This window comes from Barbus barbus (genome assembly GCF_936440315.1).
Source record: "Barbus barbus genome assembly, chromosome: 44".
NCBI classification, from domain to species: Eukaryota; Metazoa; Chordata; class Actinopteri; order Cypriniformes; family Cyprinidae; genus Barbus; species Barbus barbus.
In genome coordinates this window covers 15,967,179-15,992,577 of record NC_136722.1, presented here as the reverse complement: position 1 = coordinate 15,992,577, position 25,399 = coordinate 15,967,179, and the positions used below count along the sequence as shown (strand labels likewise).

Genomic DNA, 25,399 nt, shown 5'->3' with positions numbered 1-25,399 from the left:
TATTGTTGTACGGTAGCACGTGTATATATGTAGCAATTGCCAACAATACATTATGGGTCAAATTATTGATTTTTCTTTTATGCCAAAAATCATTAGGATATTAAGATCATGTTCCATTTTATAAATTTCCTACCGTAAATATATCAAAACTTAATTTTTGATTAGTGATTTGCATTAAGAACTTCGTTTGGGCAACTTTAAAGGTGATTTTCTCAATATTTTTTATTTTATTTATTTATTTATTGCACCCTCAGATTCCAGATTTTCAAACAGTTGTAAAAATCTCCATTTCCAAAAATTGACCCTTATGACTGGTTTTGTGGTCCAGTGTCACATATGTGCAATTTCAGAATTTCAAAACACTGCTGTCCATATGATTTCATTAAGTAAATTCCAAACAGTGCAGTTGTTGCTTTGAAATGCATTTCCCACCAAACATGGCAGATGTGCTGAGATGCTACAGTTGTTCCCAGCATTCAGCAATCCAGTTTTTATACAAGGGCTCTATTGTTTGACATTTCGTCCGAAACACACGTTGATTGTTGCTTCCCAGGGCCATGTGAACAGAATCCTTAAAACAGAAGAATATGGTGCAATATGGCATCTGACAGGAACAATATTCCTTTATTTTGCTTTTGCAAATAGTAGCTTTGTGTCTGGAAATTTGCCAGTAATTTTAATGACAAGAAAAACTAAATAGTGCAAACACGTACTATAGTAAGTATGCATGCATAAAATCTGTTTTTATTTTTTTAATAACGTCATATCAGTGGAAGATTATTAATCTTTCTGTAGATTGTAATGCACAGTCTGGTCGCCTCCCACGTCCCACCTAGCGGCCACAGCGTTTATTTCTGCAGGGAAACGGGAAAAGACCAATCAAAAATAAGGATACTAGCATGTGGAGAGGCTACCTAGAAGATCTAGTTGCTACAGCATCGTCCTTAGTGTCTTAACAGGCAAGAAAGATGGAGGAAATAGAAGGTGAGGCTTTAAAAAATAAAATAAAAAAAATGCCTATGTAAATATTGTGAATATAATGGCGCTTCTAACCTTTAGCATTCAATCCGTGTGGTTGTTTAAGGGAGGGCAGCTTTGGTTTATTCGGTCGCTGTTGTTTGTGGTTATCACCATGGAAGAGAAAATACTGACGTTTGACTGTGCACAAACTCATCTTTATCATTTTTGTGTTTTTTCTATTTTATCATGTTGATCTGTTACTATTTATTTTTTGTGTTTTGTCTACAGAATCTCCTGTTTCTGAAGACCTGCTGCCCTGCAAAATATGTGGAAGAAGGTTTTTATCAAAGGTTCTTGTAAGTATTTCTGAATGGACGATAAGCTGACAGCTGGTGGTTGATGTAAATTATCTTGCCATTCAAATGTGTGTGCAAACATAAAAATAAAAATCCCAAATGTGGCAGTCTAAGTTAAACATATGACTGTATATAAATCATATTTTTTTACTAAGTTACAGTTTGTGCATTATTATGTGTTGCCTAGCAAGTATGATACAAAATGTACACTACAGTTCAAAAGTTTGATGTCTGTAAGTTTTTTTGTTTTGTTTTTCTAAAGAAGTCTTTTATGCTGACCAAGGCTGAATTTATTTTTAATTAATAACAGTGAACAGTACTTGCAGTAAAAAAAAAAACTGTAATATTGTGAAATTTTATTATATAGAAAAAAATATTCTCTATTTTAATATATTTTCAAACTCACTTAAAGAGTTATGTAGTATAATTTTGCCAGAAAAAGTTTTAGAATTTTTATCATATGTTAATGTAAAAAATCTTGTGTAATATAACTTTTGTTTGTTTGTTTGCTGGTTTTTATTGTATTTGTTATACTTGTATTTTTTTAATTGTATTTGCCATGAAAATAGCCTAAGATGCTGACATGGCATTAAATAAAAATATACTTTGTAATATATTTTCAAATGTAATTTAATCCTGTGTTGGAAGAGCTGAATTTTTGGCAGCCATTACTCCAGTCTTCAGCGTCACATGATCCTTCTGAAATCATTCAAATATGCTGATTTGCTGCTCAACAAAACAGTTGTGCTTAAAGGGATAGTTCAGCCAAAAATGAGAATGCTGTCATCATTTACTCACCCTCAAGTATTTCCAAACCTGTATGAATGTCTTAGTTCTGCTGAACACAAAGGAAGATATTCTGAAAAATGTGGGAAACAGTACTGGGGCACCATTGACTTCCATAGTATTTTTTTCCTACTATGGAAGTCAATGGTGCCCCAAAACAGCCTGGTTACAAACTTACTTCAAAATATCTTCCTTTGTGTTCAGCGGAGCAAAGAAATTCATACAGGTTTGGAACTACTTGAGGGTGAGTAAATGATGACAGAATTTTTGGGTGAACTACCCCTTTAATATTTTTTTAGAAACCATGGTACATTTTTTTCAAAACAATGGCATTTATTTGAAATCTTTTGTAACATTATAATTGTCCTTGTAATTGTTAATTGTTACATAATTTAATGCTTGATTGTTGAATAAAAATGTACATTTATAAAAAAAAAAAAAAAAAAGAACTGTAGTTTACATTGTGTTGCCTAGCAATAAACTAACCAATTATGTTGTTATGTAGTTGCCAAATCAAGATTAGCAACAAGGCATGTATTTCTCTCAGGTCACAAAGCAAACACAAAACCTGGTATAATTACTCAATCAGCGCACTGCTGTCACAGTTATTTGATACCTGCCCACCTGATTACCTATTGTAGAAAAAACATACGCCGATCTGCCAGAAGACAGCAGTAAAGAAAAGAAAGGTGTTTGACTCCAGCAGGCAAAGGGCAGAGGGGACTGATATTCCTACAGTCAAACCCATAAAACCAAAGGTGAGGAAACGACCACATTTAAACATTACAGCGACACTTTTACACTAGTTGATTGGACCTGGATCTAGTTTACCTTGTACTGCATTTGTTCCCTTCCTCTTCACAGCCAATGAGAACTGAACCCGAGTTATTACATACAGTATATTGTTCAGACTGCTGCACACTCAGAAATTCAGTGTTGTGTGCTGTTGCCATAAAATCTTCTGCAGTGTCACTGCATACATTGGCAAAAGAGACGTTCACCAAATTCATCTTAGTAGTAATAAAACAACATGAGCATAAAAGCAAGAATCTATTTTACTGGCTTTTAAACCTCATTGCGTAGCTGCACTAGTTACAGTTCCCAGTCCTGTATAGCTAATAATAATAAAAATAACGAAGATATTTTGTAGGGCTAAGACTTACAATGCCTCAACACGCTAATATCCAATGAGCACGACTGTTTTGTTTTTTTCTGGATTGAAATTCTCAGGGAATAAAAACCTCAATGCTAATCTGTGGTAATTAAAAATTATTTTCCCCATACTTTATGGATTAAATATATTTAATGTTCTTTAACAGAATTCACATTGAAGTTTCACATTGAATAAATGTAGTTAATGCAGAAAAAAAAAAAAATGCTTTTATCCAAATGGACTTGCAGTACTTTTACATCAAAATATATCAGGTTTATTAGGGTATTAATTTACTAAAAAGTGATTTTAGTAAAATCTCTTTAAATAAAAAAACCTGAAAATTATAAAACAATAAGACATAACTGTTAATTTTTTTTTCTGCACTGTTTTTACATTTACTTTTATTTTGTCACAATTCTGACCATGACCATAAACCTCAATGCAAGTCTCTTGTACTCCATGAATTACTCCTTTATTGTATTATTATTTATTTTTTTGTGTGCACATTCCTTGTTTCATATTTTTCCGGGATGGCTGTTCCTGGGAAACCTTTCTGTTGTTTGTGCCATTCTTTATCAGTTAGTCTAAAGCAGTGATACTCAAGTCTGGCTCACGAGATCCACTTTCCTGCAGAGTTTAGCTCTAACCCTAATCAAACACACCTAAGCATGCTAATCAATGTCTTCAGGATCATTAGAAAATCACAGGTAGGTGAGTTTGATCAGGGTTGGAGCTAAACTCTGCAGGAACGGGGATCTGGCAAGCCAGATTTGAGTATCACTGGTCTAAAGGAATATCATGCTTGGCTTCCTCCACAACCTCTAGTTTTTTGGGGGCAGTGTGAACATGACAGTTGTTTCTCAACTCTCTGAATACATCAGACAACTTGTTTGAAACTGCTAAATATAGCTTTAGCAAGGCAACGTCAATCTACCAGTTTACATGTTTTGATTCAGAACAATCAAACTCTGGTTTGGCCTCAAGCAAGCATAACAAATGTGAAAAAGACCTCAGTCTCAAACAGAGCCCACTTTTCCGGGCTGTTTTCCTCCACGGCTACCCTCATATCATACCCTAGTGCCCTGAAATATTCTAAAACCCCTTTTTATGGTTATTTGTTTTGGTTATGTTTCAGTTACAAAGTTCTTCCAGCAGCTCTAAGTCTGATAAAGTAAGTTTCAATGTTTGATTTTTTTATTTATTTTTTTCTCATCACTGAATTTTGTGTCTCACCTTGTCACTTCTAATATTAAGGCTGCAGTGTTTAATATTTGCTTGTTTTGGGGAAAAAAATCTCCAAAAGAGTTATAAGTTTAAAAGAGTATGTTTGTCTCACGTTTACCTACTGGGATCAATAAACAATGTTTATCTACCTGTCCTGACATACAAAACACAATTATCGTTATTAAAAACACTTATTCAACACAACATTCAAGATATTTCCTATAGTATTTCTGCTGTAGTGATGATTGGCTTGTTTTCAAACGTTTTTTTGTTAGCAGAAAATAGAAGTATCAATCGATTAAAATTAGCCATGATTAATTTTGTAATTTCAGATGTATGATGAACTGCATGTTGTTCTTGTTGTTGGTTGTTTTTTGTTTTTTGTTAAAAGCAGTTGTTGATAGGAAAAAATTAAATAAGAAATGTTGGTAGATGTTGTACATCAAGATTTTTAGAAAACATTTTAGTTAAATTACATTATAATAATATACAACATTTTTAACAAATTTTAAAAGTTAAAAATAAATCAGTTTCAACATTTGTGGTGGCTTCTGCCTTTTCTATGAAGAATCACTCTCAAAGTCTTGGGGTTTTGATGCCAGAAGATAGACTTTATTACAAAATGAGAATAATTAATCTTTAAGTAATCTTATTCCCCCTTTGAAGGTTATGTAGTAGGTGATTTAGGACATTTAGAATTAGAATATCCTGCATTCCTGTTTGATTTTAATTAAAATGTTTTCAAACTAAATGTTTGTTTTAAAAAGCCTGAACCACCGAAGAAACAGTCCAATTGGCGCCGAAAGCATGAAGAATTCATTGCCACCATTCGTGCTGCCAAAGGTTTGGATCAAGTCATGAAAGATGGCGGACCCCTTCCGCCACCCCCTCCTCCATCCTATGATCCAGGTAAAAAAACAAAACACTAGTCTATTGATACTTAGAAGAGTTAACAGTAAGATCGATAAAAACAGTAAGAGCGATTGACTTTTCCAGATTATATCCAGTGTCCCTATTGCCAGCGACGCTTCAGTGAGAATGCAGCAGATCGCCACATCAAGTTCTGTAAAGAGCAAGCGTCCAGAATTTCCAACAAAGGCAAGTTTCCTGGGAGCGATAAAGCCAAACCCCCAGCCAGGACTCAGGTGAGGCTTCACTGTAAAGATCGCTTGGGGTCAGCCAGGATTTTTTTTTTTTACTTAGAAAAAATATGCCATTTAACGTGAAAAACATAAATCGAATTATCAGAAACTTAATTTGAATACATTTGAAAATTTTAAAGGCTGTCTCGTCCCTTTTGAACACTATCACTTGGGACCGCTGATCTATAATAGAGGACTGGTTTGCTGATAACGTCAAAAAAAGTGAAGCCACCGCACTGCCGTATTGGTATTCATTACCTAAGATTATTCAAAGATTTATGCATTGTATACGTTAATTCGCCTTGTGCATTCTAACGCTCTTCATTAACTGCAAGCCGTTCATTCATTCTCGTGAGTGTCTACATTCCACCGCAAGTGCACGTGAGCACAGCTTTACAGAAGCCTGGCATCAACCTGGTTATCAACACCTGGCAGACGACTTGAACGAGTTTAATGTCGTTTTGAAAAATCACCCCACACCAGCCCTGAACACCTCTCCACACACCCATTAACACCTCCAGCAACCCTCCTCTCCTCCACACCTACAATTCAAATCAGCGAAGAAGATGTGTGCCAGGTCTTCAGGAAGAACAAAAGAAGGAAAGCACCAGGCCCAGACGGTGTGTCACCAGCCTGTCTGAAAATCTGTGCTGACCAGCTGGCCCCCATCTTCACACAGATCTTCAACAGATCACTGGAGCTGTGTGAAGTCCCCTCATGCTTCAAATGCTCCACCATCATCCCCGTCCCAAAGAAACCCAAAATTACTGGACTTAATGACTACAGACCTGTGGCCCTAACATCTGTAGCCATGAAATCATTTGAAAGACTGGTTTTGGCTTATCTGAAGGACATCACTTGACCCCCTGCAGTTTGCCTACAGAGCAAACAGATCTGTGGATGATGCAGTCAACATGTGACTGCACTTCATCCTGAAGCATCTGGACAGAACGGGGACTTATGTGAGGATCCTGTTTGTGGACTTCAGCTCCGCTTTTAAAACCATCATCACGGAAACCCTTCAGAATAAGCTAACCCAGCTCTCCGTCCCCACCTCCGTCTGTCAGTGGATCAACAGCTTCCTGACAGACAGACAGCAGTTAGTAAAGCTTGGTAAATTCACATCCAGCACTCGTACCATCAGCACTGGAGCTCCTCAGGGCTGCATACTCTCCCCACTGCTCTTCTCCCTGTACACCAACGACTGCACCTCTAAAGACCCTTCTGTCAAGCTCCTGAAGTTTGCAGACGACACCACACTGATCGGGCTCATCCAGGACGGTGACGAGTCTGCTTACAGACAGGAGGTTAAGGAGCTGGCTGTCTGGTGCAGTCTTAACAACCTGGAGCTTAACACGCTCAAAACTGTGGAGATGATTGTGGACTTCAGGAGAAACCCCCCTGCTCTCCCCCCACTCACCATCATGAACAGCACTGTGACTGCAATGGAGTCATTCAGATTCCTGGGCACCACCATCTCTCAGGACCTGAAGTGGGATATTCACATAGACTCCATTGTCAGAAAGGCCCAGCAGAGGTTGTACTTTCTTCGCCAGCTAGGGAAGTTCAACCTGCCACAGGACTTGCTGAAACAGTTCTACTCCGCCATCATTGAATCCATCCTCTGCACTTCAATAACTGTCTGGTTCAGCTCAGCTACCAAATCTGACCTCAGAAGACTACGGAGATTAGTCCGGACTGCTGAGCGAATCATTGGTACAACCCTCCCCACTCTCCAGGAACTGTACTTAGCCAGAGTGAGCAAAAGGGCTGGTAAAATCACTCTGGACCCCTCACATCCAGCACACTCCCTCTTTGAACTGTTACCGTCTGGTCGACGTTACAGAGCTCTGAGCACCAGAACGACCAGACACAGAAACAGTTTCTTCCCTCAGGCAATCTCGTGAACACTCAACAATAAAGGTGGAACACACAACTATAATACATTATCCATTCACCACACTCACTTATTTTATTTTTATTTTCTCATTTCTAATTTGCACATACTTGACCTGTACATACATGGTTGTCTATATTATATATTGTGTTTTTGCTGCTTTGTACATTGCCTATTTGGATATTTGTATATTATTCTTTTATTATCTGTGTCCTGTCCTGTTGCTGTCTTTCTGTTGCACTGTGGAGCTTCTGTCACTACAACAAATTCCTTGTATGTGTAAACATACTTGGCCAATAAAGCTCATTCTGATTCTGATTCTGATGGAATCCAGTTCGAAACCTTCTCATTTCCTCATTAACTCTGTCCTGCTCTACTGTGGAATTGTTTGTTCCAGAAGTAAATGAGGACTGAATGTGTGTTCTGTATTGCTTGAGCTTCAAAAGAACATCTTTGAACTTTAGAATCCATGCCACTTCAGTTTTCAGTTTTGTCCAATCAGAAAAATAGTTCAAGAGTTGATGAGTAGCACTGTCAGAACAGTTTGAAATGGCAGCATTTACCACTGTATCCTTTTTTACCTCTGGATCATCTATCAAGGCTCAGTCAAAAGAGGATTGTGGCCATTCCTCTGAAGCTTCCAACAGTAAATTTGAACCCTATATCCATCTGCTGGATTTCAAGAAGTTTTCAATAGACATGCCTATAGAGGCATCATCAGCAGGATTTAACTTTGTTCCAATATGTCTCCACTGTACAACATCTGTTGCCTCCCTGATGACTGACACTCTGTTTGCTACAAATGTATGAAACCTTTTGGCATCATTGGCAATGTACTTCAATACAGTTTGGCTGTCTGTCCAAAAAACTGACTTATCTAGATCCAGTTGAAGTTCCTTCTTAAGCATCTTGTCAATTCTGACTGCTAAAACAGCAGCTGCAAGTTCAAGTCTTGGTATAGTTATTTGTTTCAAAGGAGCAACCCTAGATTTTCCAAGCATGAAGGAAAGTCTCACCCTTTTATTTTCATCTTCCAGACGCAAGTAAGAGACAGTTCCATAACCATATTGACTTGCATCTGAAAAGTGATGCAATTGAGCCATCCTGATCGCTCCAAAATCCTTTGGCTTGATACATCTGCCAACTTTCACCACAGCTATCTTGTTGAGATCTTGCAGCCACTCAGACCACTGGCATAAAAGTGTTTGTGGCATTTCATTATCCCATCCGATGTTTCTTTTACACAATTCCTGTAACAGCAACTTAGAAGGAAGTATTAGTGGTGAAAGAAATCCCAAGGGATCATAAATAGAACCGATAACTGACAAAATGCCTCATCTTGTTGGTGGTCTTTCACTTATAGCAATCTTGAACATGATACACAAAATAATGTTCTTTTTAGCAACATCATATGACCCCTTTAATATTAATATTTAGTTTTCGTATCACTATTTTATGGGGGATCAGCCAAGGAATTTCACCTTGACAATAAAGTACTATCATGATGATGTACACCACAGACACATAGCCAGTTCTCAGCAGTAGTAGGCTAAGCTACTACACATCACGTTTTAACCTCAAAATTAGTACCCTTAAGTAGGAGAAGAGAGAATAGATCAAAGAGAGAGCTGTGTTGGAGATGCTGAAGGGAGAGAGTTGTTGTGGTAAGGAAAGAATAGTCCAAAGAAGAAACTGTGGGAGACGCTTCTGCATCTGGCCAAGAAAACAAATCGGTCTCTGGCTAGTGGTGGGCTTCAAACAGGACCACCACTACTACTAACACATAAGGCTTGAGTGCACAGGAGGCAGTTAAGAGGGAGCTCTGCAACTACCTTCTGTCTCCAGATGCTGGCAATTACTCAAATCCTCTTGATTGGACTGAACTTCCCCAGAGTAAGCCAACTGGCACAACATTGCTTGTGTATTCATGCCACAAGCTTCCCCTCTGAGAGGGTTTTTAGCACAGGTGGCAACATTGTCACATGTAAAAGGGCATCTCTGAAGCCAGATAATGTAGACCATCTTGTGTTTCTTGCCAGAATCGTCTAGACCAGGGCTATTCAATTAGCTTCATTTGAGGGCCGGATTATCAAACTGAAAATTTGAAGGGGGCCAAGAGTATGGGGGCTGTCAAAATTATGGGGCCTATAAAATTAGACATTAAATTGAAATGCATATTTAACTGTAAGATTAACTAATATTACCTACACCAACATCTATAAAAGGTTAAAGGGGACATAACACACACAGTTTCACCCAATCTCATGTTAATCTTGAGTACCTACAAAGTAGTATTTCAATTCTCACCGAAAACAGCCGAGCTCCTGGAGGCGTGCTGTGGGCGGAGCTAAAGAGTGATGAGCACTTGAGTGCCGATTGCCAACAAAACACAGACATTTGATACTGTTTCACTTACCGTCTGCAGTTCCGAATCATAACTGGGATATTTTATAGATGGGACCTCTCCATCTTTCACTATCAAATGATGTGCAAATCCAGCGTCGAACTGGGCCTTGTTTATAAAACCTTTGTCAACAAACACACTTGCAAAAGTCCGTTGCTGCCCTGGAAAAAACAAACTGCATGCTCTGTTTATGTAACGTTGGGTTCTTTGGGAAGCTGGACAAGGTTATTTTTCCCTTACAACCAAAAACACACTTCTTTGAAGACATTCTTCCAAATCACGTGCAGTGCTGCCGAATGAAATGCGTTAATGAGCGGGAAAAGTGCCCAATTATACCCTTCATTACGTCATGAAGAGCCATGCTCAAAAAAAACTTTCCGAAACTTGTACAAACCCAAAAAGTGTATTTGGCACAGAAATACTCCATTCTTCATTCAAATCATTTTTTGAAACTTTGGCCATGTTTAGGATGAGGATGTTTAGCATGAGAATCCATCTCTTTAACTGTGTAAATAACTCCACATGCATGAAATGGCATTAGACCCCCCCTTTAACATTAGTGATGTCTGTCAGTCGATTAAAAAATTAACTAATCACACATTTTTCTCTAATTAATGACGAGTAATTGCATATTAATATATGTATATTGACATAAGTTCATATTGAACCTCCAAAGTAATGTAGAAACTATGGTATATTTTAAATGTTCAATGTGTTTTATGTATCTAATCTTTTTACTAAGTACCATATTATTAATGAAGATCAGTATCGTTGATACCAATAATGCTACTGATGTCTCTATTAAATGCATTTTTCCCCTCAATTTTAGCCATTAACTATAGCCATTCAGCATTACAGTATAACAGAGAGCCATTATTTTTAACATTTAATATGCTCTTTAGGTGAACTTAAAAAAAATCTTCGCATAGAATATAAGTTGTATATGCATAAACTATATACAGTGGTGTGAAAAAGTGTTGGCCCCCGTCCTGATTTTTAATATTTTTGCATGTTTGTCACACTTTTCAGATCATCAAACAAATTTAAATATTAATCAAAGATAACACAAGTAAACACAACATGCAGTTTTTAAATGAAGGGTTTTTTTATGAAGGGAAAACAAAATCCAACATGCCCCCCCCGTTAAACCATAACTGTGGTTTATCACACCTGAGTTCAGTTTCTCTAGCCACACCCTGGCACATTACTGCCACACCTGTTCGCAAACAAGAAATCACTTAAATAGGACCTGTCTGACAAAGTGAAGTAGACCAAAAGATCCTCAAAAGCTACACATCATGTTGAGATCCAAAGAAATTTAGGAACAAATGAGAAAGTAATTGAGATCTATCAGTCTGGAAAAGGTTATGAAGCCATTTCTAAAGCTTTGGGACTCCAGCGAACCACAGTGAGAGCCATTATCCACAAATGGCGAAAACATGGAACAGTGGTGAACCTTCCCAGGAGTGGCCGGCTGACCAAAATTACCCCAAGAGCACAGCGACGACTCATCCAAGAGGTCACAAAAGACCCCAGAACAACATCTAAAGAACTGCAGGCCTCACTTGCCTCGGTTAAGGTCAGTGTTCATGACTCCACCATTGTTCTGCCTGCATGGACATAAAGGCTTGTCTCAGTTTTGCCAGAAAACATTTTGATGATCCCCAAGACTTTTGGGAAAATACTCTGTGGACAGACGAGACAAAAGTTGAACTTTTTGGAAGGTGTGTGTCCCATTACATCTGGCGTAAAAGTAACACAGCATTTCAGAAAAAGAACATTATACTAACAGTAAAATATGGTGGTGGTAGTGTGATGGTCTGGGGCTGTTTTGCTGCTTCAGGACCTGGAAGACTTGCTGTGATAAATGGAACCATGAATTCAGCTGTCTACCAAAAAATCCTGAAGGACAATGTCCGGCCATCTGTTCGTGACCTCAAGCTAAAGCAAACTTGGGTTCTGCAGCAGGACAATGATCCAAAACACACCAGCAAATCCACCTCTGAATGGCTGAAGAAAAACAAAATGAAGACTTTGGAGTGGCCTAGTCAAAGTCCTGACATGAATCCTATTGAGATGCTGTGGCAGATCAACCTGTTTTAACTCTTAGGGATTTTAATTCTTGTGATTTATCTAAATGCCTTCCTACACTTCAACAATATGTAGACTGTCCTACCCGCTTAAATCGAACTATTGATCGGAGAAATATTACCAATGCTTATAAACCAGTTTACAGAACTCCCCTCGGGAAATCTGACCACAATGTAATTCACTTCCTGCCCAAGTACAGGGCTGCTGTGAAGAGAGCGAAGCCTGTTATTAAGCAGATACATGTGTGGTCCAACAGGTGTAAAGAGCAACTAAGGGACTGCTTCAATGAAACTAATTGGAACATTTTTTTTCAGTCATGTCAGGACTCCGACGAACTCACAGATACCATTACGTCTCATATCAAATTGTGTGAAGATTCTGTATCTGAAACGAAAACTGTGAAAATTTTCTCTAATAACAAGCCTTGGGTATCTAAACAGCTGAAGATGTGTCTTAATGAAAGGAATATTACAAGGTTATTTGAATTTTTCTTGTATAAATGTACAGTGCCAAAACTATGGAAATACTCAGTGATTCAACTTGTGGCAAAAAAGTCAGGTGCAAGTATGCCAAATTATTTCCGGCCTTCTATATTGTGTAAAACTATGGAGCAAGTTTTAGCTAGTTATTTAACAAGAGTGGCCTCTAAGCAAGATCCACTTCAGTTTGCATATAAGAGTAATAGAGGCACAGACAATGCTGTACTGACTCTTCTTAATACAGTTACTAAACATCTTCCAAATCCTAAAGGATATGCTAGGATTTTATTTGTGGATTAAAGTTCAACTTTTATGTCAATGAAGACACATCTTCTTTTAAAAAGGCTACTTGATCTTAAAATTAATCAAGGGCTAATCCTTTGGACTAGAAGTTTCCTTTCTTGTCGTTCACAAAGAGTCTGTGTTAGAGGGGTTATGTCTGATGTGCTCACTGTGAGCAATGGCTGCCCACAAGGTTGTGTTCTCTCCCCTGTGCTATTTTTTATTTTTAATAATGAATTTACAATTGAGGAAAATTTTAGTTTATTTAAATGTGCTGATGATTTGGCCTGTTGGACAAAACAAATTTGGTCTACCTGACTCCTATTAAGGCCCTTGAAACTTGGTGTTGTTCTAGCCAATCAGAAATCAATGTTGCCAAGACTAAAGAATTATGTATACAAAACGATATGTGAAATGAGAGCCGATTTTACTTGAGGGTCAACAAGTTGAAATTATGGAAAATTTTAAGTACCTTGGTTCAATTCTGGATTCTCAGTTGAGTTTTGCTGATAATTCAGAGTATATTTTTAAAAGATGCACAGTGACTTTTCCTTCTCGGACAGCTTAGTGGTCTTTGTGTTAGTAAGCACATCTTGGAACTTGTGTATAAATCCATTGTTGAAAGTGTTTTAACCTTTCATCTTTCTGCCTGGTATTAGCATCTAAAGTAAAGTAAAGTAAAGTCGTGACGTATTGTCAAGTATGGTGACCCATACTCGAAATTGGTGCTCTGCCTTTAACCCATCCAAGTGCACACACACAGCAGTGAGTAGTGAACAAATCCACACACACACCGTGAACACACACCCGGAGCAGTGGGCAGCCATGCTGCGGCGCCCGGGGAGCAGTTGGGGGTTCGGTGCCAGTCGTGGTATTGAGGGTGGAGAGAGCGCTGGACGTTCCCTCCCCCCACCTACAATTCCTGCCGGCCGGGGGCTCGAACCCGCAACCTTTCGATTACGAGTCCGACTCTCTAACCATTAGGCCACGACTCCCCCTATCTAAATTGTAGACTCAAGAACAGACTTTCCATAATTGTATCCATGGCAAATAAAATAATTGGCAGGCCTCAGAACCAACAAATACAACTTTAAAGAACAATGAAGAAGGCGAGAGTTATTCTAGAAGATAATTCTCAGCCTCTTTTCAGCCAGTTTGAGCCCTTGAAGTCAGGTATAGATGTTATAGACTTCCTCTAGTAAATAAAAATGTTTTTAAGAGGTCCTTTATCCCAAATGCAATTAAAATCATTAATTCAGCAAGTGTTTAATCAAACAGTACGCAAGGCATGAACTGTATCTTTTTATTCTCTTTTTATGTATTATGTGTATCGTGACTAATGATTGTGATTCTATTGTACTATGTATGTTGTCACTAATTTTGTTGTGCTGGTGAGCCAAAGACAATTTTTCACTCAGGTGGACAATAAAGTTATACAATACAAGTAGCGATTGACGCCATTCTCACGTGAAGAAGAAAGCACGACATTGTCTGTGTGTATGTGTGAAAATATAAAATTCTAAAATACACTTTTTTTTTTTTTTTTTTTTTTTTTGTGTCTTTGCACACTCTGATGTAAACAAACCCAACATGCATGAGCAGCATGACGGAACAAGTGAAGGAGACGCTTCATTTCCTTTATGTTGTCATTCTCCTTGTAACACGCGCAAGTGACGATTCTGTCAACCAGTCAACATTTTTCAGTGAGTCTAGCTCCACCATTTAGGTACTGAACTACTTTACTAGGTACCCCGAAGGAAGGGTGCCAAAAAACGTGGTACGGTTTGTTATTTTGGTACCATTCACAACTTCTGACAATGGAAACAGACATAATTGCATACTGTACTGTACTGAACCATACCACTCAGTCGAAATGAGCCATTAAGGTTAAAAGTGGCTCCTAACTTGCTGATTAAGGAGAAACTTAGAGGAAACAAGAGGACTCCTAAGTCACTAAAACCAAATCACAAACCATCCTAAAATGGCTGTTGTGGGCAATCCACCTCAGAAAGTAAACATTTCATGTAGTAACAACTGTTACTACACTTTTCAACGCGTCAGAACGCGGTGGCAAAAGTTGAAGCAAAAGAGAAGAGAGAGGAGATTTGATGGTGTGCTGAGTTTTTAAACTCTGCTTTCGGACCCGTCCCAATGAATGTCTTGACCAATTAGAAATTATCTTAGCTAGGGGTGTTGCTCTGTTTCTTCCCCATCATAAATCCTGTATCAGTCACATGGTCTGAATTTTTCCTCTCTTGTAAAGTATAATTTTGGACATGATTTCTATAACAAGACTATGATACATTTGACAAATAATTGATTGGAAGAAACATTTAAAGCATGAATTTCCAAACTCATACATACCAAACATGACTATTAACCTTTAAGCTATTCAGTAGTTATTAAAAAGACATACAATATGTGATTAAAACATGATCGTCAGTTGTGTGGGTTACATACATGATATGGAGTTATGCATAGAAATGATTAGTTGCTCATAAATTGATTTTAGGTGCATATGGAAAAGACGGTCTCTGTGTGTATTTCTGTGTAGAACAAAAAGGTCAAAAGGGGTTTGGAAGGAATTTCAGTCTGGTTCTTTGTCTTGGGTGCGGTGGGAGACCTGTCCAAGAGAGTCTGTAGCTCGTTATTTCTATCACAGATTTACATGTGACAGCCATCTCTTTGACCATCAGTCTTGATTACTTGCCCCAAATTTGACAGTCTCCTTCCTGCGTTGGACTTATCAATAAGTATTCTTTTGTCTTACTGTTGCAAGCTGTTTTGTGAAACAGACTTGCTGGTTAGGCTTTCTTCAGATGGGCTGGCGCTATGATCTGGACAGATTTATGGCGTTGTCCTGTTTTCTTGGGCCTCTGTGGAATTTCAGCTCCTCAGGTTTCGATGTTCTGATCGAATCTTAAATTTTGTCTGATTCGGTCTCTGATATCCTACAGTGTGGTGTCATTACGATTATTCATCTGCTCCCGATCGAAACGGAGCATCACTGAACTCAAATCGGAAATATCTAACATGTTTGATATTTACAACTCTTGATCGGGCTGCCTCTGACGTGATACCCGCGATAGCCAATGAGAGCGAGCAAGCATCACTCACCAGATGTTGCATGCTTCTATAGCTGAAACCTGGCAGCCACAAACATGCCGTGAAATCAGAGAACATCATCCATATTCTTTTGTATACTTTGTTTTTCACTGTGAAACAGAATGCACGCCAGGAGAGCCAGCTGACAACATCGATTGTCCTCTATTTGTTTTTCTTCTCTAGTCACGTTTGATCTCGCGAGTCTCCGTGAGATCACGTGCCACTGTGAAATCGTTCCTACACTCTTCAAGTGTGCTGTCTGCTCTAATCATCAAGTGTGCGTGTTCAGCGGATTATAAGGCTAAAAATCAGTTGAACTGTATTCATATCTGTGGTCTCCCATGGTTTTAAAATCGGTTAAGATTTGAAAATCGTCTAGTGTGCAGCCAGCTTAAAGCAAAAACATGTTTCCCCCCTCCCCCCAAACGTTATAGATTAATGTGGGCTCCAACACTCCTTATTGTTGTGTTTTCTGAGGTAAATAACATTAGATGATAATTTACAAGCTGTTTGGTTGACGGTATAAATGCTTTGAAATAATAATTAACATTCATTATTTGTAGCATGCCAGCCACCCATAATCGCAATAAGCATGTTTTGCTTTTAATATAACACAAATTGTAGCATTTAAATTGTCAATTTTGTCACGAAACAATAAGTGTTTTTAGCTCTTTAATGTAGTGTTAGATCACTCTATTCGCCTCAGTTCAAGCAGCATGTGAATCAATCATTTTTTTCTACAGCACGAAATAAACCCATGAATATCAGAAGACATAAAAAAAATCATAACTTAATAAAAACGGGTCGATCAGAAAATCTCATAATCGATCAGTTAGTGTTTAGAAAATCAATAAAACAACTTCTGGATAGTCATAAGTCATAACATAACATTTACCGCAGAAATGCCAACAGTATAACTGCCAACATTGTCAATTAATCGCCACACCCTTTTTTTTTTAGGTGGAATTTTGAATTTTTGTACATGAATTAAGATTATTCACGCACTTGTTCCAAAGCAAAAGTTCTAAGGCATATTTATTGTGGCCATGTATTAAGAATACATTTGCTCATTTTAATTAAAAGGTCCCCCACAGCGGGTCCCAAATCAGCCCGGGCCTATATGCACGTGAATACCCTGCATACACTACGCCAAAGTACTATAGAAATACAAAGATGGGACACTCCTATACTTATGAATGGGAGAAACTGCAACACGCAATATGGTGGGATAGTCCCGCCTTCTAAATGAAAGAGCCAATCGTTGATTGGTAAAGTCAATGCATCACTGCAGCTGCGATTAGAAGCTCTGGTTCCCATAGAAACCGGAGGCTAGAGCAGCCGATGCACATACACCGTCATAAGCGCGTTGGAACTACGCATGTGCATTGGCTGGTCTAGCCTGAAAAATAAGCTTTTTAAACTTTATTAGAGCATAAGAAACAACAATCATGGGGCAGTTTATTTCAGATTTTGTTGCTGATTTTAAATATGTAATTTAATCGCGAGTTCAGCAAGCGGTTTTGGAAATTTCAGGATTCCCCCATTCATTTAGATAGGTCTTGTTGAGCTGCCCGGAGGCATTGCAAATATGGCAGCCGAGTGAACGGACTTTCCTTGAAAGGGACTTTGGCCACGCCCCTGCCCATCAGCCAATTACTGTGGGCATAGTCAGTAAGCTTGTTGACATAATCCATTGAAACCAGGTCTGCCTTTTTTCATATGTTAAGATTGCTCCCCATTCTTGGTAAGAGGTGGTCTCAGCAGCTTTGTGAATAGGTTTGAAGAGGAAACTGTTACGTAAGAACCTTTACTGCTATTTAGGAGAACTGTCAGTGGTGAGAAGAAATGTCCCCTGATTTGCGGCATTTGGGCTGCCCATAACAACCACACTTGTTCTTTAAACTGTTTATTCATGAAAAATATGTATGCGTGTATGTGCTGATCTAAATGTTGCTCTGCAGAGTGTGTAGAACCGATACTTCGTGTGGCCTTAATTTTATTTTGCTCATTTGCACCATTTGTTTAGAATGCCTTGAGTGGGTTGATAAAAACTTTGCATTTTTCTATGTCTGCAGTATAAAATTTCTCCACCAAAGAAGGCAATCTCGCCTGCTGTATCCACAGTGTCCACCGTGTCTTCTCGTCTACCTCAGCGCTCAGCCTATGGGCAGGGTGCTGGCACAGGTATGGACTCGTTTTAATCTAATATTTTCCTATTTAATCAATCATTTCCTTCTTGTTATTTAATCAAAAATCACTTTTGTGAAGCTAGACACAAGCAGAGCTATTAAACCTGCGGGATTGCTCCTGTGTTTGGCCACTTTAGTGAGCAAAACATATCAGTTTTTAGTGCTTCAAATCCAGCCTACTTTATTTTATATATTTTTATAAACTATTATAGTAATTTTTAAGTTAGTTTTTATGTTTTCAGTTTGTATTTTAATTTTTAAGTTTCAGTAATTTTATTTTGTGCCTTTGTCACTTGTAAATCACTTTTACTTCAAAGGCTATAACTTTTGAAAATAATGAGATATAGTAACCAAACTTGGCACAGGTGTGTATGGGCTCAGAGCCAGTACACACAGAGATGTGTGTAGCTGTATAGTAAAAATGTTGTATCGTATCGGTGCTTCATCCAGATGGATCCACTGTTTTGGGAGCTTGAATCCGGGGTCCCATGCGTTCTCGTGTGTACAGCCAATCTGTATATTTTGTGAAACGAGGATGTCATCACCCAACGTCTCGACCATAGTCAGACACCGCTACGTTACGTAAAAGCAACAACAACAACAATAGCGGACTACATGCTTGTGTTCGACTCTATAAATAAATTTAATAAACATTTTATAAATATCTATTTATGTTACATTTATATGACTCCACTCTTGCTCTTGTTTGTATACCGCACTCAAGGTTTATGCGCATGCTCCATTTTTAGTGTATTTCTGTGGTAGAATTACATCGCCACATACTGGTCTGGCATGTATACTACATAATTTTGAGTCTGTTTCAGTGGTTTTGTGTGTACGCAGATATTTCTTGAAACGACGCAGTGTTTACAGAAAAAAAATATTTAGAATGAGGGAAAAAAGTATTGGATAGGGAAAGCTCTGGCTTTTCTGACTCGTGGATAAGCCCTCAATCTGAAGTCTGAAGTCCTTAAAAAAAACAATTGGTGTTTTGGTCACTTGGTGGCGCTATAGAAGAAAATATATACTTTTTTTGGGGGGGGGGGGGGGGGGGGGGGGGGTTGTTTGTTTGTTTTTTTAAGGTAACAATTACATCACTGATCCTGTCCACATATTGGTTCTAATTTCATCCCACCTCCAATTGTCTCCTTTTAGTATTTTTAACATCAGTAAAAAAGTAAAATAGTCTTTGGACTCTCTAAAAAAACATTTAAAATGCACATTAATGCCATTGAGTTGACAAACATCCAAACATAAAGTGTAGAGATGGTACTTTTTTATTCTTATTAAAATAAGAAAAAAAAAAAAATCAAGGCTCTGTCAATGGTTCAAAAAGCTCTTTCCCCTCTCCCTTCACAGGTATTCCTAGCAGCAAAACCTCATCCACTGGCTCAGTGAAGAGCGTATCATCAGGATACTCTCCATTACGGAACACCTCCTCTGGTTTGACCAGCCCTCCCTCCGAGTAAGATACCAGCTCACTGACCAGTCCTGATATTTGACATTTTCTTCAGATTTTAAGACCATCATTATGGTTGTGTTTGCAGAGGGAACATGAAACCCAAGGGCATGGTTTCACAAAGCTTGCTGAGAAATCCACCTTCTGGTGTAGGGATGAACACGAAGAAGGTCCAGAATGCAGACAACTGTATTTCAAGGTACAATAGAATGTTGCAAGTACTGGTGTACAGCACTGCTGCACTGTGGAGTGTGGGTGACTTCTTTGGAATTGTGGTGATGAATGCAAATGAAGTGGACCGAGAGATCAACTCTTCCAGGCAGTTATTTTCTTTAACTTTTCCAGTTCACAACATTAGTTACAAAAGGTCTTTTAGTCAGTTGTTTTTAACCTAACTTCTGGGTTGTTTTAAATAGTCCACACTGACTCATTCACATCTTTATGGTTTTCTTTTGTTAGGAATGATGTGAAAAACGAAAATGAAATACATTTTTCCACAACGGGCACCAAGTTTTGCCATGAGTGTGGGACCAAGTACCCTGTGGACTGGGCCAAGTTCTGCTGCGAGTGCGGAGTGAAACGAATGTACATTTACTAAGTGTATATAAACGTAAGACTGACTCACTGTAGCCGCAAAAACTGAGTATTACTTTCCAACCAACTAGTTTGCAAATCCTTGTGCTGTAGAAATATTTCACTTGTAATCTGCTTCTGTTTCTACAGAAAGAATCCCATCCCAACCTTCTGCTCAGTTTTTTTTGTTTTGGAATATGAATGTGCAATATGATTGGTTACTGCTACAAAAGGAGTAGTGTTTACTTCCTTATAGTTATGATTAGAATATTGAAATGTTAAATTTACTTAAATTGATCTAGGCCTTAAAATGGGACCATATCACACACAAAATGCAACTATTCTAATATTAATCGTATTGTAGTATTGTGTAATTTTGAGGGAATTGAAATGTTTATTTAAAATATTTTAATTTTTTTTTAGGTTAAAAAGTTTCGTATGTTAAATACATTGACAACAGTTCTTTCGCTGAGCAATCCACTTTTGTATTTCACTTTGGTTTTATACGTTCTTTATTGTTTTGTGTGTTTTTAACAGTATTGAACAAGAAAATTACTTGTAGAAATATATATATTTATTAGACATACAATCCATCACATCTGTTCAACCTTGGTTGATATAGTCTGTCCAACACATTTACACATTAACAACCTACAAAACTTAAAGGCAACTGCAATGTCATGTCACATTCTTCAAGAGCATCCACCATATTACAGTCTTACAAAAAGTAACACAGTACAATGGTATTTTATTGTTTCCGAGCCTTTAAGCTTTATCACTGCTGGTTCAGGGTGAGAGAGGTCGAGGAGTTGGTGGCTGTTTGTGCCGATCTCAAGCTCACATACATTTCAGGCATCACTCTGCACCTTGTTAATGCTTCTATTACTGCAGTAAATATAGCTTATGAATACCTGCTTTTGGGATTATGACAAATTTTGCTGTTAAAGGATAGAATGGTTCAAATGGAATGAGCTTATCCTACATAAATAAAGTGGAAAACATAAATCAGATTGTGTTCTGCTTGATGTGTTTATTTAATTGTTTACTTAGGGCTGCCAGTTTAACACATTACGTACGATTACCTATTTATTACAAAAATAAGAATTTAATCACTGACCCAGTGTTTTTATCATGCCTAAACAGTAATTTACTAACAATAGTGTTGTTAGTTACCTTTTATTTCGGGGCATTTCTCAACAAATATTGATATGCAATATATGTTGTTATTCATTAAAGCATTGATTAAAGTTTTTAATTGATTGATAGCCCTAGTTTTGAGGGTTTTTTTTTTTTTTACATGGTTCTGTTCCATATTTCAGTTTCTCTTTATGAACCCATTGTTTTTCTTGCAGCTATACTGGCATGAAGTTTCATATAAAATGGGGAATTAAAGTGGAAATTTTATGTTACATAGCAATACAATAATATTTTTAAAAAACAGTGCTGCACCGTTACATATTAAAGCATATATGAAGTGAATATGTGAAAAGTTAACAGATAGTTCTTTATACAGGGGAAGTGACCCTAAAATGTTCATGTACCATATAAGCCCACCTGTTGATTTTTTTTAATATATGAATGACAGGCAGCTTGTTTACAGCAGTAATATCTGTAAGTCAGTGTAGATGTTGCATTAAAATGCTGTTTAAGACTATTTAAAAGGTTTCTTTCGGTAAAAACAAAGACAGTAAAAAAAAAAAAGGCAAGGATTGTTTTGGCTTGATGCCGTAGAACAATAAAAATGATCAACCATGTTAAACAGAACCATTTCAGAAGCTCAAGGTTTAATAATTATATACCAAAAATATCACTCCCTAAGAGGATTTATAAGAAACGGCATTATTAATAACCCACAAAACTGAGAAAGAACCTCATATAAAAACTGGGTTTGGAACACGTTCAATTTAATTTTGTCCAAGAAAAAGCTTAATCTTTGGCTTTATTGTAAGACTTTAAGAAAATCTGTAAGACTTGGATAGGGTCACTTCCCAAAAAAAAGAAGTGAAACAACAAAGTTGTAACTTGAGGCCTAGTGAATTAATATAATACAGGCTTTGAAACCAACTTCCAACAAGTTCCATTTGCTGCACCCTCCGTACTCAAAGATAACAGTCCGAAGTACAAAGTTTTGAAGCATTTTCATGCATAAGTAGTATGTTTATAGTTAGCACATATTTTTCCATAAAGTTTTTCTTCAGTCAAATACTGAATAGTGTGAATTGCACATGGTGCATCCAGTTACTTCTTCATATTTTGCAAATTCATTTGTTGTAATAGAGCTACGAGATGGATGGAGGCCAAGTATTATATACCGGTTTGCTCTGAAGTCTTCCCACGCTCTGGAAGGTCTGTGCGGAGTGCATTGTATTGTTCAAAGTGTCTCTGTAAGTTGGCCAGAATGTCTTTCACTCTGCAAAGCTTCCACTTTCGTCTTTGCTGTTTTGGCTTATTTGTCCCCTGTCTCTGTTCATCCACAAATGAAACAAAAAGAAGGTTCAAATAAATGAAAATGATGTAAAAGTAAACCAAATGTGAGGAAACAGGTTGTTTCGGTTACCTGTCCATGGCACCAACATCTCAAGGACGTATTTATTTCTTCCACAAGTCTATATAACGCATCTTTCAGTTGTACATTTACATTCTCCGATTCCCTCTCGATTCTCCTCAGTTTTCCGTTAACGCTGCAGATTTTTCTGTGGATGGACTGTGTCTTTGAGCGGATCAAAAATAAATCAGCAAATGAGTGACAACAATGGAGGAGAAAGTTGCGTCCAAGCAGGGTTGTTAAACTAACAAGTTCCATCTGTATCTATGTGCCATGAACAGCACCCAGCTGACCCTGAACTTGAGTTCCCTGAGTCTGGAATGAGTGGGAAGGGCAGGTCAGAACATTTACAAAGCAAATCTGCAGAATACTAAAGTGAAAGACCAAACTGCGTCACGTTTAGTGGATGTGCCATTGCTGCCACATATAAAAGGCTGTCAAGTATGAGAAACATCTTTTGCTCTTTCAGTTTGAGAGAGAACTATGACTAATGTATGAGCACACTTTTCAACAGATGGGGTTTGTTTAATAGACAAAAGTATAGACATTTTCTCACATTTTTGGGCTCCTTCAACATGCTGACATTTCTTATGCAGTTTGAATTGAGTTGTTCAATAACAGCCTCCTGAAAAAAAGCAAAAATAAAGTATTATAAGCTATATATATAATTGATACATTATTTTCAGTAATCTTTATTTCAAACGTTTCCCTATTTACTTGATGTATAAATACCTATATACATTCAATTAAGCTTAAGTCATTCTGTAAAACACCGTAAAAATGGTTATTGTGAAATAATGAAACAGCGAAAACCTAAATAATATTTTTAACATGAAAATACAAGTAAATTCTGAAAAACATATGTTGAGGAATCAGTTATGTACCTTGTGTTTTGTCGCATTTTCTTTTTTGTTCAAAATGTTTAAAGCATGATTAGTGTTTATTAACTATGGTTCGTGGAAATGCCAATTTTGAACTTTATCATGTGGCCTATTTTATTACCCATATTATTATGGTGGCAATTTTAAGGTACAAATCTGATACATAGTTCACTGTATCAGCTATATTCTAATGTATCTGTAAATTACTGCACAAATAGGCCTATCCCATCATGCCTGCAACATAAGCACATTTTTACCCTGCCGGTTTTAGTATAAATTTAATAGACGTTTTTAAAATGTGTATAGCCTATACACACATGCCAGAGTAGGCCAACATTAGGTAAACTGTTTGAATCCCTTCACCTGGTGGCATACATGTGGTATTAATACTTACAACGTGCTTCAGTTGTATCCTAATGATATTGCGGTAATCCTCGGTGATCTGGTTTTTGTTGTGGCCGCTTTCACAGGAAAACGCAAGAGGTAGTATAATAAGCATCAAAACAGAACTACCAAGACGATGCTGCGAATACAAAAAATGCACACGTGTAACGCTAAAAAGTTACAATGGCACGGTTTCATTCAGTCGTATGCAGGATTTACACAACACTAGGCTTGCAAGCGTACGCACTTAATACATTGCCATTCAAAGAGGATCAACATGACTCCGAGCTTTCAGGATGACCATTTCCACACGAATAAACCCCTCGTGAACAATCACTTTCGTAATAAATACGCTTTCTTGTAAATCACTATGGAGTTTCGTTTTGATTGTTGCTTATAATCACCGGGAATCCCCAAGTAATGATAGCTATAAATACAAGCTTTTCCTGCAGTCAGGTTCAAACAACGCTGTGCCCTTGAAGGTAAGAGTAATGCAATAATTCAGCTCATTTCCTTGACTGGGACACTGACTGCATGAACTTACCATTGGTCATTTTTGAGCCATAACTCGCCTCAAGATGGACAAATGGAAATTCATGTTTTTCTATTGTTTTTCCACGCGAATCAAGCTGGTGGTCAGTCGTTTAATGCTTTCCTCGCCCTTCAGTCACTGAAACGCTCATAGTCCATTGGAATGAAACTTCCGTCACTGCTGGATCTCATCGCTTTAGTTTTGCCTCTGGATGACTGGGGCTATATCGCTTCGAGCCATGCTCCGTGTGAGTTCAGATCAAGCGGAGAGGACACGTTACCGAAAGGAGGGGCCTTCCCGGTTTCAACATGACGGCTTGTGACAGTTATAGTCAGTCTGGTTTGATCGCATTATATCGTTGGAGAACAACAAGTGCGTGACTAACTGTATCGAAATTATCTAGGTGTCCGTGTCAACGACCCATCAAAGTTGGTTTCAGTGTTAGGTTCAATCAAGGGGTTTCCAAAAATGTCATTATCTAAATAATACGATGATTCCTGCAGCTTCGAATCTTATCGAAATTAGTGTCAAGTGACTGTCAAGTGCAGGATGACAGCGGCGAGCGCGGGTTTTTTTTTTTTTTCTTGTCTGGAAAGGTATACACAGATTCTTAGATTAGACTCGATGGGGATAAACATTTGGGATTCTAAATAAGTTTATCGTTTTTGTTTAATACCTGAAATAAACTACTGACCATTCATTGCTGAGGTACTTGATTGAGGGCCATGGGCCAAACCTATGTAAATGTTACATTATATACAGGTATATTATATGAAGTATTCAATTTATTAATTAAATTGACATTTAAAATTTTTTGCATTTAAAATTTTTAAAACCAAATTCAAATAGTTTTTTACATTTCAGTGCAAAAATAAAACCAAAAAATGATGTGAAAACAAAAATATAAATTAGAAATTAATTATGCTTCAATTGCATGTTTTTTTACTTTTGATATGA

At 37.6% G+C, this 25,399-nt stretch overlaps 1 protein-coding gene and 1 long non-coding RNA gene across 4 annotated transcripts; one reads left to right on the top strand and one right to left on the bottom strand.

The window, feature by feature from the left end:
- Nucleotides 1-858: 858 nt before the first annotated feature.
- LOC306863510 (zinc finger C2HC domain-containing protein 1A-like) lies at nucleotides 859-21,109 on the top strand. 3 transcript variants are annotated; one of them, XM_079406886.1, is made up of 11 exons: nucleotides 891-984; nucleotides 1,249-1,316; nucleotides 2,744-2,860; nucleotides 4,391-4,426; nucleotides 5,247-5,388; nucleotides 5,476-5,624; nucleotides 17,955-18,063; nucleotides 19,428-19,533; nucleotides 19,616-19,726; nucleotides 19,987-20,137; nucleotides 20,251-21,095. In XM_079406886.1, exons 1-10 carry the CDS (start codon nucleotides 969-971, stop codon nucleotides 20,123-20,125), a joined length of 993 nt encoding a protein of 330 aa, XP_079263012.1. In that variant the 5' UTR covers nucleotides 891-968; the 3' UTR covers nucleotides 20,126-20,137; nucleotides 20,251-21,095. The 3 variants fall into 3 exon arrangements, with proteins under 3 accessions (XP_079263011.1, XP_079263013.1, XP_079263012.1); XM_079406885.1 differs by having other exon boundaries at nucleotides 859-984; nucleotides 19,987-21,109; XM_079406887.1 differs by lacking the exon at nucleotides 4,391-4,426 and having other exon boundaries at nucleotides 859-984; nucleotides 19,987-21,109.
- Nucleotides 20,655-24,785, bottom strand: LOC306863514. Its single transcript, XR_013783691.1, has 5 exons — nucleotides 24,455-24,785; nucleotides 23,921-24,049; nucleotides 23,202-23,270; nucleotides 22,658-22,810; nucleotides 20,655-22,563 (listed from the first exon to the last, which is right to left on the bottom strand). It is a non-coding gene; the product is annotated as an uncharacterized lncRNA (long non-coding RNA).
- Nucleotides 24,786-25,399: the final 614 nt, after the last annotated feature.